At 37.7% G+C, this 18,397-nt stretch overlaps 1 protein-coding gene across 1 annotated transcript; it reads right to left on the bottom strand.

Moving 5' to 3' along the window:
- Positions 1–11,396: 11,396 nt before the first annotated feature.
- On the bottom strand, positions 11,397–12,077 carry LOC102514792 (interferon omega-1). Its single transcript, XM_032477602.1, has one exon. It carries the CDS (start codon positions 12,019–12,021, stop codon positions 11,434–11,436), a length of 588 nt encoding a protein of 195 aa, XP_032333493.1. The 5' UTR covers positions 12,022–12,077; the 3' UTR covers positions 11,397–11,433.
- Positions 12,078–18,397: the final 6,320 nt, after the last annotated feature.

Genomic DNA, 18,397 nt, shown 5'->3' on the forward strand with positions numbered 1-18,397 from the left:
CTCTACTAAGGACGCATTTTGGTTGGATCAGAAAGATCGCATGGTAAACCCAAAGACCATGATGATGTTGTCAGACTAACCAGGGTTAAAAACTCCGAAGATTATGGGTTTACTTGTATCTCCAGCTTATTTACATCTGTAGCTTTCTTGCATATTTTTAAAGTAGTATTTCAATATCAACCAGAAAATGAGAAAGCATCCAATTAAAAACAGTCAAGAATTTGAAATGGCACCTCACAAAAGAGGATATCCAAATGATCAATAAACTTGAGAAAAAGTGTTCAACATCATGACTTCTCATGGGAAGCAAATTACAACCAACATATTATACCACAACACACATACCAGAGTAACTAAAACTAAAAAGATTCAATTAAAAAATTAAAAACACTGATATACAATTGTAGATGATGGGAGTATAAACTAGTAAAATTTTTAAAAAGTATTTGGTAGTATCTATAAAGATAAACATGTATACACATACCCACTCCACCCCAGGGCATATATCCGACAGAAATTGTGGCTTAGATCCACCAAAAGAAATGCTCACAGAAGCTTAAAGCATAGTAGCCCCCATATATGCCAAAGAAACAAAGCAAAAGTACATTAATACTAGAATTGATACATATATTTTGATCTATTCAAAAAACAGTACTTAACAATGAAAATAATGAATTATTGATACATAAAACAATATGGATGATTCCACAGAGGTAGCATTGCATGAAAAAGCTAGATATAAATTATCTGAAGTGTGTTTTCATTTGTAAGACGTTCAGAAACTGGCAAAACCAAACCACAGTGATGGAGGAGTGGTTAGAGCTCAAGAGTGGTTAGATTTATGGTGGAGTATTTATTAATAGGGCTCAAAGGTAGTCTTACTTTTACTTTAAGGAACAGTATTATCTACTTATAATAATTTTGCTTCCTTTTGTTTGTTTCATAACTTTTTAATTTGTTATTATTCCACCACAATATTAAGTACTAGAAGGGAAGGTAGGCATTGTTGCCTTTTATTTGATTTTTAGGAAGAATACAGGCATATCTTCTTTTATTATGCTTCACAGATACTGCCTTTTTTACAGATTGAAGATTTGTGACAATTATGCATCTAGCAGGTCTTTCAGCACCATTTTTCAAACAGCATTTGCCCACTTTGTGTAGCTATGTCACATTTTGGTAATTCTTGGCCATATTTCAAACATTTTCATTATTATATTTGTTATAGTGATCAGTGATCTTTGATTTTACTATTGCAAAAAGATTACGACTCGCTGAAGGCTCAGATGATGGTTAGCATTTTTTAGCAATAAAGTATTTTTAAACTAAGGTATGTACATTATTTTTTTAGACATAATGTTGTTGCACACTTAATAGACTACAGTGTAATGTAAACATAACTTTTAGATGCACTGGGAAACAAAAAAATTCATGTGACTCACTTTATCACAATATTGCCTTTATTGCAGTGGTCTGAAACCGAACCTGCAAAATCTTTGAGGTATGCTTGTATTCCAGTTTAAAATTTCTCTATAAAGAAACCTGCTTGATATTGTTCTCATGTATCTTTATTTTTTATTAATTTAGAATTTTAAAAGATAATGCATGTAGTTTCTTTTACACACATATCAAATATCACATGAAAATGTTTGAGATGAAAGTTTATTTTTCTCATATAGTATACTGATGAACATACATGTATTCATTATCACATTTTTTCCACTGTGAGCTACCACCAGATCTTGTATATATTTCTCTGTGCTATACAGTATAATCTTGTTTATCTATTCTGCATATGCCTGTCAGTATCTACAAATTTTGAAATTCTAGTCTGTCCCTTCCTACCTCCCACCCTCTTGGCAACCACAAGTTTGTATTCCATGTCTGTGAGTCTATTTCTGTTTTGTATTTATGGTTTTTTTTTTTTTTTTTTTTTTTTTTTTTTAGATTCCACATATGAGCGGTCTCATATGGTATTTTTCTTTCTCTTTCTGGCTTACTTTACTTAGAATGACATTCTCCAAGGCCATCCATGTTGCTGCAAATGGTGTTATGTTGTTGTTTTCATGGCTGAGTAGTACTCCATTGTATAAATGTAGCACATCTTTATCCAGTCATCTGTCGATGGACATTTAGGCTGTTTCCATGTCTTGACTATTGTAAATAGTGCTGCTATGAATATTGGGGTGCTGGTGTCTTTTTGAAGTAGGGTTCCTTCTGGATATATGCCCAGGAGCGAGATTGCTGGGTCATATGGTAAGTCTATTCCTAGTCTTTTGAGGAATCTCCATACTGTTTTCCACAGTGGCTGCCCAACCTGCATTCCCACCAGCAGTGTAGAAGGGTTCCCTTTTCGTCACAGCCTCTCCAGCATTTGTCATTTGTGGGCTTTTGAATGATGGCCATTCTGGCTGATGTGAGGTAATACTTCATTGTATTTTGATTTGCATTTCTTTGAATTAGTGATATTGAGCATTTTTTCATGTGCCTATTGGCCATTTGTATTTCTTCCTTGGAAAATTGCTTGTTTAGGTATTCTGCCCATTTTTGGGTTAGGTTGTTTTTTTTTTTTTTTTTCTTATTAAGTTGTATGAGCTGCTTATATATTCTGGAGATCAAGCCTTTGTCAGTTTCATCTTTTGCAAAAATTTTCTCCCATTGCATAGGTTGTCATTTTGTTTTGTTTATCCCTTTGCTGTGCAGAAGCTTGTACGTTTAATTAGGCCCCGTTTGTTTATTCTTGCTTTTATTTCTGTTGCTTGAGTGGATTGCCCTAGGAGAATATTTTTGAGATGTATGTCAGATAATCTTTTGCCTGTGTTTTCTTCTAGGAAGTTTATTGTATCTTGTCTTATGTTTAAGTCTTTGATCCATTTTGAGTTTATTTTTGTGTATGGTGTAAGGGAGTGTTCTAGCTTCATTGCTTTACATGCTGCTGTCCAGTTTTCCCAACACCATTTGCTGAAGAGACTGTCTTTATTCCATTGTATATTCTTACCTCCTTTGTTGAAAATTAGTTGACCAAAAGTTTGTGGGTTCATTCCTGGGCTCTCTATTCTGCTCCATTGGTCCATATATCTGTGTTTGTACCAATACCATGCTGTCTTGATGACTGTAGCTCTATAGTATTATCTGAAGTCTGGGAGAGTTATTCTTCCAGCTTCTTTCTTTTTCTTCAGTAATGCTTTGGCAATTCTTGGTCTTTTGTGGTTCCATATAAATTTTATCATGATTTGTTCTAGTTCTGTGAAATGTGTCCTGGGTAATTTGATAGGGATTGCATTAAATCTGTCGATTGCCTTGGGCAGTATGACCATAAAATGGTTAATTTCTAAAAACAAAAACAAACAAACAAAACTGTAGATAAATTTGTCTTGTTTTAAACCAAAAAAAAATCAATGTTAGCCAATTATAAACTAAAAAGAAAAAGAATCAACTATTGAAACATGGTAAAATATGGCTGAGTCTTAAAATGTTTTAGCTAAATGAAAAGAAAAAAGAACACATACTGTACTTACAGTGGGTCACCCGGTCCTGGCACTCCTCTTTCTGGTGCCTCTCCAGGAGGGAGCAGGGGAACTGGCACAGGCAGAAGCCACACCTGGAGGGCAGCTGACTCACGGCCTTCCTCACGGCCTTCCCCACGGCCAGGTTGTGGCAACAGAGGCTCTTGCTGATCTCACAACGACAGTTGGGGCATGTGGCCTGCTCCTCCTTCAAAAAGAAAAAAACAAGAATATATACTGTATTATTCCATCTACATAAAATTCTAGGAAATGCAAACTTGTCTTTAGGGACAGAAAGGTCTGACTGGCAGGGTAAAGGGTGAGGCTGGAAAGGGAAAGAGGAAGGGAACTACAGGGGCATGAAGAATCATTTGGAGGGTGACAGGGATCTTCATTATCTTACTTGTTGTGATAGTTTCATGGGTATATATATATATATCAAAACTTACGATTAGATTTATATTCTCTGCAGGTAGAAGATCTTTGCTACAGCTGTACCAGAAGACCTTGGTCAATGTCTTTTCTTTCATAATGCATGTTCCAGCAGACCTTCCATGCTGGTGTACCTGCAGATTGGAATAGAGACCCATGAAAGATTTCTCAGTTGATGGAACAGCTAAAGGTAAATTTGGAGCAAGATATTGAATCAGAGCAGTCGTTTTGGTGCAAGCTCTGGCTCTATAAAGGAAACAAATCACTACCAAGAGAAGCAGAAACAGCTCCAAGACCTAGAAGAGTCTGGAGAAAAAACCAAGATGTACTTTTTATTCATCCATACTAAGAAAACTTATGTGTTAAAGAAATAAATTTCCCAGATTCAAAACATTACTTTTATATAAAATTATCTCAAAGTTTTTATTTATTAAGTGAGACACATTCACTAGCATTCTTTTATTTCTGCATTGGTAGAAAATTCTGACTGCCATCTAAAGTTTTAAGTGGTCAGTGCTGTCTTTTCTGCCTCTGCCTTTTAAAGAGCTCAGTAAACCATTTTTCCTCACATTTTCTCCTACTGATACAAAGACTGTGTGCTCTTTTTTCAGTTTCAAGCATTTGAGATACGGAGCTAAGATGGATATCTTTTCCTTCAATTTAATAGAAATGTTGGAAACAATATTAAAAAAATCAATTCTAAGTGTATAGCTTATTTTTAAGTTAAAAAAAGAAGTGATATGTAGGTTCCAGAAAACAAAACGAAGTCAAATTATCCTATTTCTACCCTTTATTTCCTAAGATCCTAATCTTTAGGAATAACTAGATATCAGTTTTCACCAATGTAATTACTCTTATCCTGTGTAACTTTCTTTTTCACTCAAGAAAATGCTTATAATATCATGAACATCCTTGGATGCTGATGAGTATTAATCCACCTTATTTAAGTTAACATGGCTGCACAATATACCATGAAGGAATTGTGGTTTCCTTAACTAGTCACCTGTACTGGCACACATTAAGTAGATTTCATTATCTTTCATATGAATAATGGTACACAATGAGCAAACTTGAGTATTCACTTAGTGAATACCATCTGTATTTATCTATCTATCTATCTACCTATCTATCTACCTATCTATCTATCTATCTGTAAGATAGATACCTTCTGCTATATTGCTGAGTCTAATGGTTCAGAAGTTTTAATAGATGTTCCTAAACTAATCACCAATAATGTTTGAAATTTTTACACTTCTACCAACTCTGTGTAACTGTGCACTCTTACCCCAACTATCACCAAGCAATCTTGTTGCTGGTGCTGTTTATCAAATTTTTCACTTGAAATTTCATTTATTTGCAAAATCTCTGATTACTTGGAGGCTGTTTATTTGGCGTATGTATATTATCCACTCAGTTCTTTCTGCTTCTATAAATCACCTCTTTGTATTCTTTTGCTCAGATTTTTATTGGATTCTTAAACTTTCTTGAGCTCTTTCTGTATTAAAAATGTTAATGCTCTGTTATACATTATAAGGTTTTTCAATATCATGTGATTTAAAATTTTTATGGTGCCTTGCTGAAGAGGCTTTTTAAAAATTAATGTGTTAAAATATGTCGCTCTATTCCTTTACGGTCTGTAGATCTCAAGTTTCTCAGGTCTTTGCATCTGTTAACAAAATAAGCTGATGTAGTTTCTTTCATTATCCTCATTTTATAGAGAAGAAAGAGGCACAGAGAGATTAAATAACTTTCCCAAGGTCCTGTCCTCATTTTGGAATCCAGGCCCTCGGAATTAACAGCCTGATCTTTTTACCAATTTTGGGAATATTACAATCCCCGAGTATGAGAGAAGTTGCCGAGAATCTGACCATTCTTTCTCCAGAACAATCTTAAATAAATAAATAATGATAAGTTCTCTCTCCCCAGTTCCCATTTATCTCAGTCATAATAAGCACCATTCCCTTCTGACATTAATTTGGTCATCATTTTCCTTATACCTGTTACAAATCAGTCTTGTCATCCTGAGAGTATTTCTTTCTATGTTTGACCAGCAGTGTTTTCTAAAAACTGAATTTGGGTGGTGTATATACATGTTGCATTATATGAAGTGTTTATTTTCTGCCTTTATTGAACTTCCAGTCAGGCTCTGACTTCCAGGCTCTGATTGCCTCCTCCAATAACCAGCCCTTCTGCAACTTGTCTTAAAATACAGCAGGAGACAGAGGTCCATAAATGTACCATCCTCTTCCACAGGATGGACCAGAAGACCTCTGGCTTGGCCAGTCAGATGTAACAAATTTGACATCTATTTAATTTGCCAAGTTTCTTATGCTTCAGATTCTTTTGTTTCTTAATTTATTTTGTTTTTTAAATGTTCATTGAAATATAGTTGATGTAAAATATTATAGTATTTTCAGGTGTACTACATAATGAGTTGACATTTGCAACATCATGAAATGATAATCATGATAACTTTTACATCTGTCCCCATATAAAGTCATTACTGTGTTGTTGACCATATTGACCATATTCCTTATGCTGTAAATTTCTCTCTCTTAATCCCCTTCACCCATTGCCCCCATCCCCCACCCCCTACCTTCTTGCAACCAGTCATTTGTTCTCTGCAGCTGTCTTGTTTTGATTTGATTTCATTTGTGTATTTGTTTTGTTTTTTGGATTCCACATATAAGTGAGATAATACAATATTTGTCTTTCTCTGTGATTTATTTCACCTTGCATAATACCTTCTAGATCCATCCATGTTGTTACAAATGGCAAAATTTATTTTTATTTTTATGACTGAGTAATATTCCATTGTGTGTATACCACATTTTCTGTGTTCAAATATTAATGGACACTTGGGTTGTTTACATATCTTGACTATTGTAAATAATACTGCAGTGAAAATTGGTGTGCTTGTATCTTTCCAAATTACTGTTTTTCTTTTCTTGTGGTAAATACTTGGGAATGAAATTGCTGGACATATGGCAGTTATATTTTTAATTTTTTTTAAAAACCTCCATACTGTTTTCCAGAGTGGCTACAATAATTTACAGTCCCATAAATAGTGCAGAAGGGTGCCCTTTTCTTTATATCCTCAGCAACACTTGTTATTTGTTGTCTTTTTAATAATAGCCATTATGACAGGTGTAAGGTGGTATCTAATTGTGTTTTTGAATTGTATTTCCCTGATGATTAATGGTATTGGGCATCTTTTCATGTGTCTTTTGTCCAGTTTTATGTCTTCTTTGGAAAAATGCCTGTTCAGGTCTTCTGCCCATTTTTAATCAAGTTGTTTGTTTAAGTAATGTTAAGTTGTATGTATCCTTTGTATGTTTTGGATATTTACCCCTATTGAATATAGAGTTTGCAAATACTTTCTCCCATTCAGTAGGCTGCCTTTTCATTTTGTTGATAGTTTCCTTCGCTGTGCAAAAGCTTTTTAGGTTGGTGTAGTCCCATTTGTTTATTTTTGCTTTTGTCTTTCTTGCCTGAGGAGCAATATATATATATATATTTCTAAGACCGATGTCAAAGAGCGTACTGCCTGTGTTTTCTTCTAGGAGTTTTATGGTTTTAGGTCTTACATTTGAGTCTTTAACCCATTTTAAGTTTACTTTGTATACAGTGTGAGAAAATAATTCAGTTTCATTCTTTGGCCCGTAAGCTGTCCAGTTTTCCCAACGTTATTTATTGAAGAGGCTGTCTTTTCCCCATTGTATATTTTTGCCTTTTTTGTCATAGATAGTTGACCGTGTAAGTGAGGCCTCTTAAATTATCTTCATTTTTTGAAATTCTTTTTTCTTTTTTTTCTGTTCAGTTTGGTTGATTTCCACTATTCTGGCTTTCAGTTCACTGATCCATTCCTCTGTATCATCTGATGTACTTCTGATTCTTTCTAGTGTGTTTTTCACTTCAGTTATTTTAAACTTCAGCTCTGTGTGGTCTTCTTTATATTTTCTGACTCTGTTAAAGATCTCACTGTGTTGATTCAGTCTTCTGAGTTTTTTGAGCATCTTTATGATCATTATCTTGAACTCTTAGTGAGTCAGTTGTCTATCTCCACTTCAATTAGTTCTTTTTCTGAGGTTTTGACTTGTTTCTTTGTTTGGAACATATTCCTCTGTCTCCTCATTTTATCCAATTCTCTGTGTTTATTTTTACATACTGGGTAGATCTGTTATATTTCTGGATCTTGGAGAAGTGATCTTATGTAGGAGCTGTCCTGTGGAGCAGACCAGCACACTTCGCTCTGATCAGCAGGACTTTATGCTCTAGGGGTGCCCCCTGTGTGGGCTCTGTGGCCCTTCTGTTGTGCTGTGGCCTCCTACTATGGGCACACTGGTAGGTGGGCATGCCCCTGGCCCATTTGGCTGCCAAGCCCTGCTTTGTGTGGTGGCTGCTGGCCCCCTGGTGGGTAGAGCCAGGTCCTGGGGCAGCTGGTTGTAAGGCAAGGGACAAGGGTTCAGTACATTTCAAATTCTTAAGGGGCTGCTGGCTCTTACAAGTATTTCATAGTTCTTGATTTATTGAGCATTTGAACATTATGTTTACTGGTGCATTATTCTCCTAATGGAATCAGAACTTAAAAGTACCTAAACACTGATGGAATGAGTTCCTCGATTTTTTACCAGCTTGTTTCACGTAGACATATGGGCAGTGTCGGTGCTACAGGAACCTCTATTTACTGCATTTCTGTGTGTGGCTGGATACTGAGGGCATCTTGATCCCTGCAGAGGAAGGCATGGCAAATGGGGAGGGCTGAGTCATGGCCATGTTCCTACTCTCACTCCTGCAGCCAGCAGACCTCAGCTGCCTTTCACCAACAGTGCACAGTGATCCCCCACAGAAGCTCACGGCCACCATAGCTGCGACCCTGTCTTCCCTCCTCTTTTCCCCAGTTGGCCACATGTATCTAGAGCTGCTGAAGTCCATAGCCTGGGCAGGACCTGTGCATGGTGGGCTGGCAGCTCAGCGCTGGCAGTGGCTCACTCATCCCTAGCTCTGGTTTGCCAACCCAGGGTCTTGATTCTCCAATAATTTGGAACATACAAGTTAATAACTTCTGGGTATTAAACAGGGAATGACTACAAAGATTTTCAGGGCAAGGTGACAGTACAGAGCTAGCTAGAAGTTTTTCACATTAAGTATAGCAGTATAATAAAATGAATGAAAGGTAAAATTTTACATATATATGTATATCAAACTGGTCAAATGGGTGGGTGGGTGAATACCACATTCTATGTTGTGAGGTATGAATGATGCCTTAAGTTTCATACTAGGGATTTCTGTCAACGTTTCTTATATTTGCAATCATGAAACTGTTTTGCTCTCTGTTCTTTTTTCTTAGCTATTATAATTTCCCCCATATATTACTTAATAATTGTTCTTAGCCTTAGGTTTTGGGAGAAAGTTTCTGATACCATTTCTTTCATTCATTTTTATTCTTTGTTATAATTAGCCATTTAGGGATCCACAGATGTTTGTGATTCTCATGAAGCCAATGCTATTAACCTTAGAACAATTCTAAAATTAATCAGGAAATAATGCAAGCAATAATATTTAAAAATACAAAGGAGTTCTTGCCCTTGGCTACCTCAACCAGAAGCATTAAATGAATTTTCAAGTAACTGTAGTAAAACAAGTGTAGCAATGAGTAAAGTTCCATAACCATATTAATAAAAAAATCTCAAAAGTAGTCATATTATAAGAATTAATTAGATTTATGCTAAAGATATATAAACAAGGAAGGAAATAACATTTAAATAAAATGTTCTAGAAAAATTGCCTGGCACTAACAGAAAGCAATGTAGATTCTCATACCATAGATCAAAAAAAACTGGTGATGGAATATTGAATTTAATGTAAAAACAGATTAACAACAGGGCACTCAATACACATAAACTCAAAATAGGGATGTGACTAGGGAGAGGCTCAGTTCTATGTGCTAAACACCCCTTGAAGAAATGTATAAGAAACTGTCCAGCTCTTTGTACCCAGGTGAAATTTAAAACAAGTGTCCATCAAAAGAATATGGCTATAATTTATCGAAAATGTTTATGTTGATGATTAGTGATTATAAAGTGATAAATAAATAATGTAAATTATCAGTATAAAACTAAAGTAAATGAAGTAGCAGATAAAGCAAAATGAAACTTGATTGTAAAACTTGATTGAAAAGAGAATTTAAATTAGCAAGCACATGGGTTACCACTGAAATTCACTACAGAGTGATACTAATTAGAACAATGATAAATTAATTTTTAGCCAAATAAGCAATATGTGAAATCAAATATCTAAATAAGCAATTGTTTAAATCAAATAAGTCAAATATTAAAAATGTTCTTACATTTTTGTGGCAGTTTATCCAATCTTTGGAAATGATTCTCAGAAAATGAGGAAAAAAACATGCATGGGCTTATTAACCCATAATCTCCTCCACGTACCATCTTATTTCACTCCTCCACTTCACAAACAAAATTATGAAGGTAATTTTCTATACCCAGTGCCCCTAATTCTCATTATTGTTTTCCTTTTCAACCTACTCCCATCTAGTTTCTGTCCCATTAGTTCTATTAAAGCAGACCCCATGGAGGTCACCAGTGGTTTCTGTTTTCAGACACTGAGATAGTTCATCCACCACTGCCCTGCAAGCACCACGTAACATTTTCTTAAATTCAAAACCCGTATTTCCACTGCCAATAAGACTGCATTTACATGTCTTCTCATATAAATGTACCTTAGAAATGATGTATAATATTATTTTTCCTTTCCAGCATCACTTGTACCTAAAACTTCCAATTTGAGAACATTATTTTCCTTTACTTCTCTTTGCAGTGTTTAATATAACTGAGATAAAATAAACATTAATACCATTTTTATGTCCTCTTCCTTGTAAGACTGAACGTTTCAGCACAGTGGGAACTGCATTTGCTTTATTCATTTGTATTTCTTGATGGCAATTATACAGTGTCATTTAGATACTCAATTTATGTGTATAATCTGAATGGAATGAATGAGTAAATAAATATTACCATCCATTCTCCAACATCATTTACAAAATGAGAGTTTGGATTTTGATTTTAGAATAAACAAACTCAAGTTTTATTTGATAAGAATTTAATAAATAAAACAAAGTGCAAATTTAGTGGCATGGAGTGGTAAAAATGTTTAGTAAATTTTAATACAATATAAAGATAAACAAGTAATTTTATACATAATTTTTAAATATAAATATGAGAGATGCAAGAAGGAATAGATAATAAATAAATTCATAAATAAATAAATAAATAAATAAGTAAATATCAGTGCAGTCATCTCTTAGGGACTGATGCCCCTAGAGCTGAACTTTTTAACATGTCCTTGTTTAATACTAGACAAAATATTTGCTGAGTTAATTCAATAAATTCTGTTATTAAAGCAAAAATAAGAGTCTTCTGAAATGACCAAAGACGAATGTGCAAGGGTGATGACATCTCAGTCAATGAGGATCATGTCAAGGTGACCCCAGGTCTCCATCCATAATTCTTAACCTTTCTTGCAAGTTGGCTGATGAAGAGAAGGATCTCATGATTTCCAGTCGGACAATTTCCCAGGCACAGTCACTGTATTTCTTCTCTTTCAGGTAGAGATGGATTCCCTGGAAGTACTTCTTCACGGCCAGTGTCGGACCTGCCATTCCCTGGGCAGAGTCTTCCTCTCCCATTGCCTGCACCAAACAGGTGTCCAGGTCCTCCAGCTGCTGATGGAGTCCAGTGAGGAGTTTGTCCAGGAGGGTGGTGTCCCAGGCAGCAGAGGAGTGCCCTGTGTGGAAGAGGTTGAAGAGCTGCTGGAGCATCTCGTGGAGGACAGAGATGGCCTGGGCCTTCTGGAGCTGGCTGCCATCCACTTGCTCTCGGGGGAAATGGAAGTCTTTTCTGTCCTTCAGGCAGAAGAAAGGGGAGATTCTCCTCATTTGGCCCAGAAGCACAAAGTTCTCCCTGCTAACCAGCACGTGGTTCTGAGGCAGGTCACAGCCCAGAGCCCCACCAGGGCCATAGGTGAACACCAGCAGGGCCGTCACTAGAGAGAGCACGGAGGCCATGGGGCGAGTGAGGTGCTGCTGGCCTGGCTGAGACGGGCGTCTGGGTGAACCTTGGAGGTAGGTTCTCTGATGGCATTCTTTCTAAGCATGGCTTTTAAATAGGGAAGACAGTTTCCATTTTCTGAATATTTCTCTATACTTTCACTTCCATTTTGTGTTTTCGTTTTGATATTTTCTGTTTGACCTAAGAAGATGTAATCAGTCTAAACTTTTAATTTTTGTAATAGAAGTTTAATTTTCCCAGTAAGCTTTGAATGTGTCAATCCAAATGGATATCAGTTAAATGAGAACCTAATTAAAGGCTAAAGTGTATGTAAGTATGTAAAGATTCATATACATGAACATACTTATGTACACATTTTAATGTATATAAATCTTGCTCTTCCCTGTGTTAGGAACAAAATTTGTTCTTGATTCTGGACTATGTCTTTTACCATCCTTACTTTATGCATAGGAAGTTCGAGTCCCTCACCCCTATAGGTCTGTATTTTGTTAAGTAATTACCAGACCATGCATGGTAAATAAGCTGTTTAGAACCAAAGACTGGCTTTGTTCACTGTTTTATTCAGAGCAGAGGCTATAAGTGAGTTAGTTTTATATGACTATTAGTGAATGAGTTTCTTGGGTGTTTCTCTTCTTTCTAGAATACATTCATTCAGGTTCATGAAGTTATGCTTCACTGGAGCCACAAGGTCCAGACTAACACACTAGACATTGCCCTTTCTTTCCACTATTTCCTCACGGGAGACCTGCAGTGCTCCTCACGTTGTGCCAGTGCCCTCAGCAAGAATCCTGGTTCTTTTCTGGTGCATGTAGGCATGAAGATTCTTAACTCCAAGATAATTAATTGTTTTTTTTTTCCAGCACCACCTCACTCACAAGGTAGTCATCACCTCCAGTAATGCTTTTCCTCTGGAGTTACACAGTGTCCTAAACCCAAACTCTTTGGGACTCACTCCGTGACAGCAGGCTCACCACATCCTGAGGACTTAGAATTCTCCTGCTATAGAGGGGCTTGTTTCTTTGTTGGCAAAATAATTCATCTTCCAGGATCCCCACCCTTGACCCTGGAGTGTTGGTGTGAAGGACCCTAGTCCTCAGTGGTGACCTCCTCTCCTGACCCATGTCCCCAGGTATCAAAGGTGCCAGCAGCCCTCAGATGCTGAGACCAAGAGTTTGTTTTGTCTAAGTAGTTAGAGGAATTATCCAATTGAAATTGTTTCACCTTGAGTAGACAGTTTTTATTTTGCCAGTACAACTTCTATTGTTCAGCTCTTTTACTTAAACCACTAAACACTTGTTACGCTCAAAATTTCTGAGCTGGGTGTAAGAAATTCAGTGATGGTCTTGTCTCTCATTAGAAGCTTATGTCACAGAAACTAGGGACCTGAAGCTGTTCATTCCATCTATGTGTTTCTATTGGATTTCTTTGCCCATCTCTGACTGGAGCTCAGAATGCAGGGCAGTGAGGGCCAGGCTATTATGTCAGGGAGAAATAACCTTGTTTCCTTTACTTATCCATGATGTTTCATTTTAAATTTACACAACAACAAAAAAATTTTAAGACCTTATATTTTAACATAGTGGTTTACTGGACAAAGTTTGTCTTGCTCCTCCTGCATTACTTTCTGTTTCATCTGAGGCTGATACAAAGGGAAGTAGAAGAATGGCAAAAGGGCTTCACCTTTGATATTTTTCTGTGATTTTCAAGACTTGAGTTTTTTTGTTTTTCATTTTAACTTTCCTCGAAAGAAAAACTTGGCAGTTGTTTGTGGGCAAAAATAAAATAATTTTTGAATGTCATGAAAGTGAAAAAAGAGAAGTGACTTTTCTGCTGAGAAAATGACAAAGTGTACGCTAGCAAAATTCAGTGCAGCAAAATTGGGGACTTCGGACAATGGCAGAAGGGAAAGAAGAAAGCGGGAAAGAATAAAGCAGGAAACAGCTGCTTCTGCCAGAGAGGCTCAAAGAAGAGTGCTTCCTGGGTCAATGGCCTGCCGTCAGCTTTGCAAGACCAGCCACTTCCTTTTTCTTTCATTTAATCCTCCTGTGATCATTTCTGATGGGATAAGGGAGGACTCACACCAAACAACTCTCGAGAGACTGACAACCAGAACCGCAGTTACTAGAACACTAACGCTCTCTGACAGGATTGTGGATATTAACCCTTGCCTGAGCACTCTGTCCAGTTAATAAATCCACTCAGGAAATAAAAAGATTGCCTTGAGAAATCTGGAATTAAGACAAAGGGATTCGATTGATCCTAAAAGACTCTGCTCTTAATCTGGAGACTAATAATGATGATATTTTTAAATGATAACAAAATTTACTACATGCCAGCTATGAACCAGCAACTGTTCTGAGATCTTTGAAATTAACTACTCAGTCTTCTCAATAACCCTATTTGGATTACAGTCATTTATATAACTGCTAGGAGAGAAATAAAACCTGGAGGAATAAATTATTCTGAGGGTACCAAAGAACCAAGGTCAAAACCTTTAGATTTGAGATCATGACTTGCCTGTTAAAAGAAGTGAAAGGTAGAAATGGACGTGGGATTTATGAAGCAAGGAGAGGGCACACCATGAGGTCAATGGAGCAGAGAGGGTGAGGTAACAACTGATTCCTAGTTCCACTTCAACTGCCAAAAGGCTGCTGTCTTGTTTTGTAGGGCAGCAGGGGGTGTGGTCAATTGAACTAAATTCTAAGAGAAAGTAAACAAAATCCCTTTTAACTATTTAAAAGTAGATTTTTGTGCTAATTGAAGAAGTCTGCAGCTGGCACTGGAGTAACCCTCGTCCCTTCCAATACTTTGCAGGCCACTGTGGTATCAGTGTCACCTGTGCTGGGGACACTGCTACTGGCTACGTCTCCATGGGAGAACTCTGTCCACTTTTATCTTCTCGCCCTCTGAATGGGAATGACCTGGAGAAACAGTTGGCTCAGTACCGCCCATTCGTATTGTTTCATCTCCTGAGGACCTGCCGCAGTTTCAGTGAAAGCTGTAAACATCTGGGTTCTTCCAACTTCTCAAGTTCTGCTGACTTTCAGCCCCTTCACGTTTCTAGATGTGCTGTGCTTCGGTTTTTTGTTGTTGTTGTTGTTGTTGTTTTGTTTTTGTTTTTGAGCAAGTGAGAGTCCTGTGCCTGGTTGCAGCCTCCTCGGGGTGGAATCTGAACATGGAACTGCCTTAACAGCAGAACAGAGGAGCTCCTGGATTCTTTACCAGCTCCTTGGGTGTAGACGTGTGGGCGGGGCTCCTTGTTTTTACTGCGTTTCCACCTGGGACTGGCCCTCTCGGGAGCCTTGCTGGCTGCAGAGCCGGAATCAGCCGGTAAGGAGGCGGAGGAGGCGTGGCCACATTCACATTCTCCCTGCTGCCGCTTGGAAACCTCGCTGCTTCCAGCTGGGGCCACGGGACGATGCCCCGAAGTCCATCCACCCGCACTTGGCGCTGATCCCTGCCACCCCCGCGCCCCTTCTCAAGTTGACCAGAGGCGCCTTGCGGTGTAACTGAAGCTCCGCTGCCGCTGCCGGACGAGTGCCTGGAGGGCGGGAGGCACCGCCATCTCTCTCCCTACCCGGCCCTCCAGCCCGGCTGCTCCATCTAACAACACTTTCAAATATTTAACAACTTAATAACTCAGAAATATGAAACAGGATATGGCTATACAGAGACTTTTAGGGCAAGGTGACAGTATGAAACCAAATCATAGAACTTTCGGACCCTGAAAACGTAATGAAAAACAAACTCCTAAAAAGAGTTACTTAAAAAATACAGGGGTGGATGAAAGCGTAGCTCATCCTGTCTGGGGCTGAGAGTATTTTCCCTCTCTAAGATGCAAAAGCTAAGGAAGCAGGCTGGGTCAGTTTATTGGTGTAGTTCTTTCCGGTTCTTTCCTCTTTTTAGCTCTGAAGAAGACGCTAGTGGAAGAAGACATTTCTGCCTAGAGCGGACAGACAAGCCAGCTATGCAGACTTGGTCAATGTCCTGGTCCATCTTGGCCAGTAGGTGGCACTCTTCCTCTGTAAATACTTCAATAGCCGCCAGAGTAAAATGGATTCTGCTTTCCAGTTCCTTTCTGCTTTAGTTACTGTTGCAATATTGTAACAAGGACAGCCCATTATTCCCCAAAAATAGTCACTAGAAGAAAAAAAAATAGCCTCTTATATTGGAGTTTCTGAAAAGCCTAGAACTTTGCCTCAACTTTTGCTTTTAATTGGTGACTTTTTACTCTTAAAGGGAAATTGGCCACCAGAACCGCAGAGGAACAGGAAACAGGTGTATGAATTGCTGGCGCAGGTGAAAGTGAATGAGGAGAGCACTGGGGATTTCTCCGTTGGAGAGGAAGTTTGCTTTATCTTGCTTCGCAGATTATTGCGTTTTTTACAGATTGAAAGTTTGTGGCAACCCTGCTTCATGCAAGTCTATCAGTGCCTTTTTCCAACAGATTTTGCACACATCATGTTTCTGTGTCACACTGGAGTATTTTTCAGGATATTTCAAACCTGCATCGGCACAAAGATTATGTATGACTGGCTGAAGGTGCAGATGATGGTTAGTATTTTTTAGCACAAATTATTTTTAAATTAAGGTATGTGTATTGTTTATTTAGGCCTAACACTGTTGAACACTTGATAGACTACAGTATAGCATAAAAATAACCTTTATGTACACAGGGAAACCTAAAAATGTGCGTGACTCATTTTATTGCGATATTCACTTTATTGCAGTGATCTGGAACTGAACCTGCAATATCTCTGAGGTATGCCCATAAACAGCTGTGATATGGAAATAAAACAATGTGATTCAGAAAAGCAAAGAGCGGAGGGCACTGTGAGCCAGATACCAGAATCAGAAAATAGTACTATATATTGTACTTCAATTTAGAAAACTAACTTCTCTTCCAGATATTTATGCAGGCTGTCATTTCCCAACTGAAAATATAAATCAGATTTAACCTTTGATGTGAAGAGGAACTATAGTTCAGTCTTCTCCAGAACACTTCAGAGAATTCTGTTTTTCAGACTGTCATGTTTTTGCAGGTACTGAGAGAGAGGCGAGAGACCTCACTCTTCTCATAATATCCATATGAAAAATTAAATAGTTACCATACTTAAGCCCTAACTCTGTGGAAAATAGCCTAAGTGTTTTAAGGTTTGTTTTTTAATACAATAATTCGAAGAATATTTCCAACTTAGTGCACAATTTGAGAAAATTGAGGCTCAGTGAACTTGGATGAATTTCTAGAATCACACATAATTGCTGGCAGAATCAAGATTCAATGCAGAATCCTATATTGCATATTATAAGCAATCGAAAAAGTGCCCTGTTTTAGAATTCCATTAAGTTCTAAAGTATGCTTTGATCCCAAAATTAAACAAATGTCTTGCTCCCTTATCTTCTTTTTATTGGTGCATACTGTTCTATTTTTTTGCTGGCTTTCACCTATTCTTTATCTTAGATATCATGGAAGAGAAATTCCTTGATCCAGTTTCACTCTTCCATCTTATGAAGGAATTGTCCCAGACTATTATATTCATAGCAGTTTGGTTATCTGTATGTCCCTGGGAGCCTGTGATTTTCATGAAATTGATACTCCACATTGAGAATGAAATATAAATTTAATCAGATGAATGCAAATAATGTTAAAGAATAAGAGATATCTTGGCATATCTATCTCTTCTAGAAAATAAAGTGAGATTAAAGTAGTAATACTAAAAAGATGTGATAAAGGGAGAAATTAGGTAAACAGATTATTAAATTTTAATTCTGAAATTGAATTGAGATAGGAAGTGGGCAGGGCACAGCCATTCAAGAAATAACACAGCAATTAACACCAAAATGGTGAAAGATTCAACTGCCAGTAGGCCTTGAGGTTCAAGATGGTGGGAGATTTGACTTCCTTGAGCTTCATTATATGATCACTGTAACATAACATGGTGAATGACATTCCCACAGGCACCATGACCATCCCAAGGCTAGCCACAAAAGGTCAAAGAGTGGAAAATGGCCAACTTCCTGGGAATCCCAGCCCCTTTCCCAGGGTAGTTAGACTGGTCCTTCCACTTATTAGCATATAAAGCCACTGAGCCATAAAAACTGGCAACACGGTGTCTTGTGGCCGCCTCCTCTCTCTCCTTCGGAGACAGCCCGCACTGTCTATGGAGTTTGTACCTACTTTTACTCTAATCTGAGCACCTAACTCCCACACCTCATGGCCTTTCCTCTTACCTTTTGAAACATCCTATGCTCTGTGCAGTATGCATCTCTTTAAATAAATCTACCTTTACTCAACTGTGGCTCGCTCTTGAATTCTTTCCTGTGCGAACCCAAGGACCCACTTGGTGGGGTACGTCCCAAGGGCTCAACCAA

This window comes from Camelus ferus, chromosome 4, assembly GCF_009834535.1.
Source record: "Camelus ferus isolate YT-003-E chromosome 4, BCGSAC_Cfer_1.0, whole genome shotgun sequence".
NCBI lineage: Eukaryota > Metazoa > Chordata > Mammalia > Artiodactyla > Camelidae > Camelus > Camelus ferus.

Excerpts from the sequence above, each read along its gene's own strand:
- LOC102514792 (XM_032477602.1), bottom strand. The coding sequence starts at position 12,021 with ATGGCCTCCGTGCTCTCTCTAGTGACGGCCCTGCTGGTGTTCACCTAT.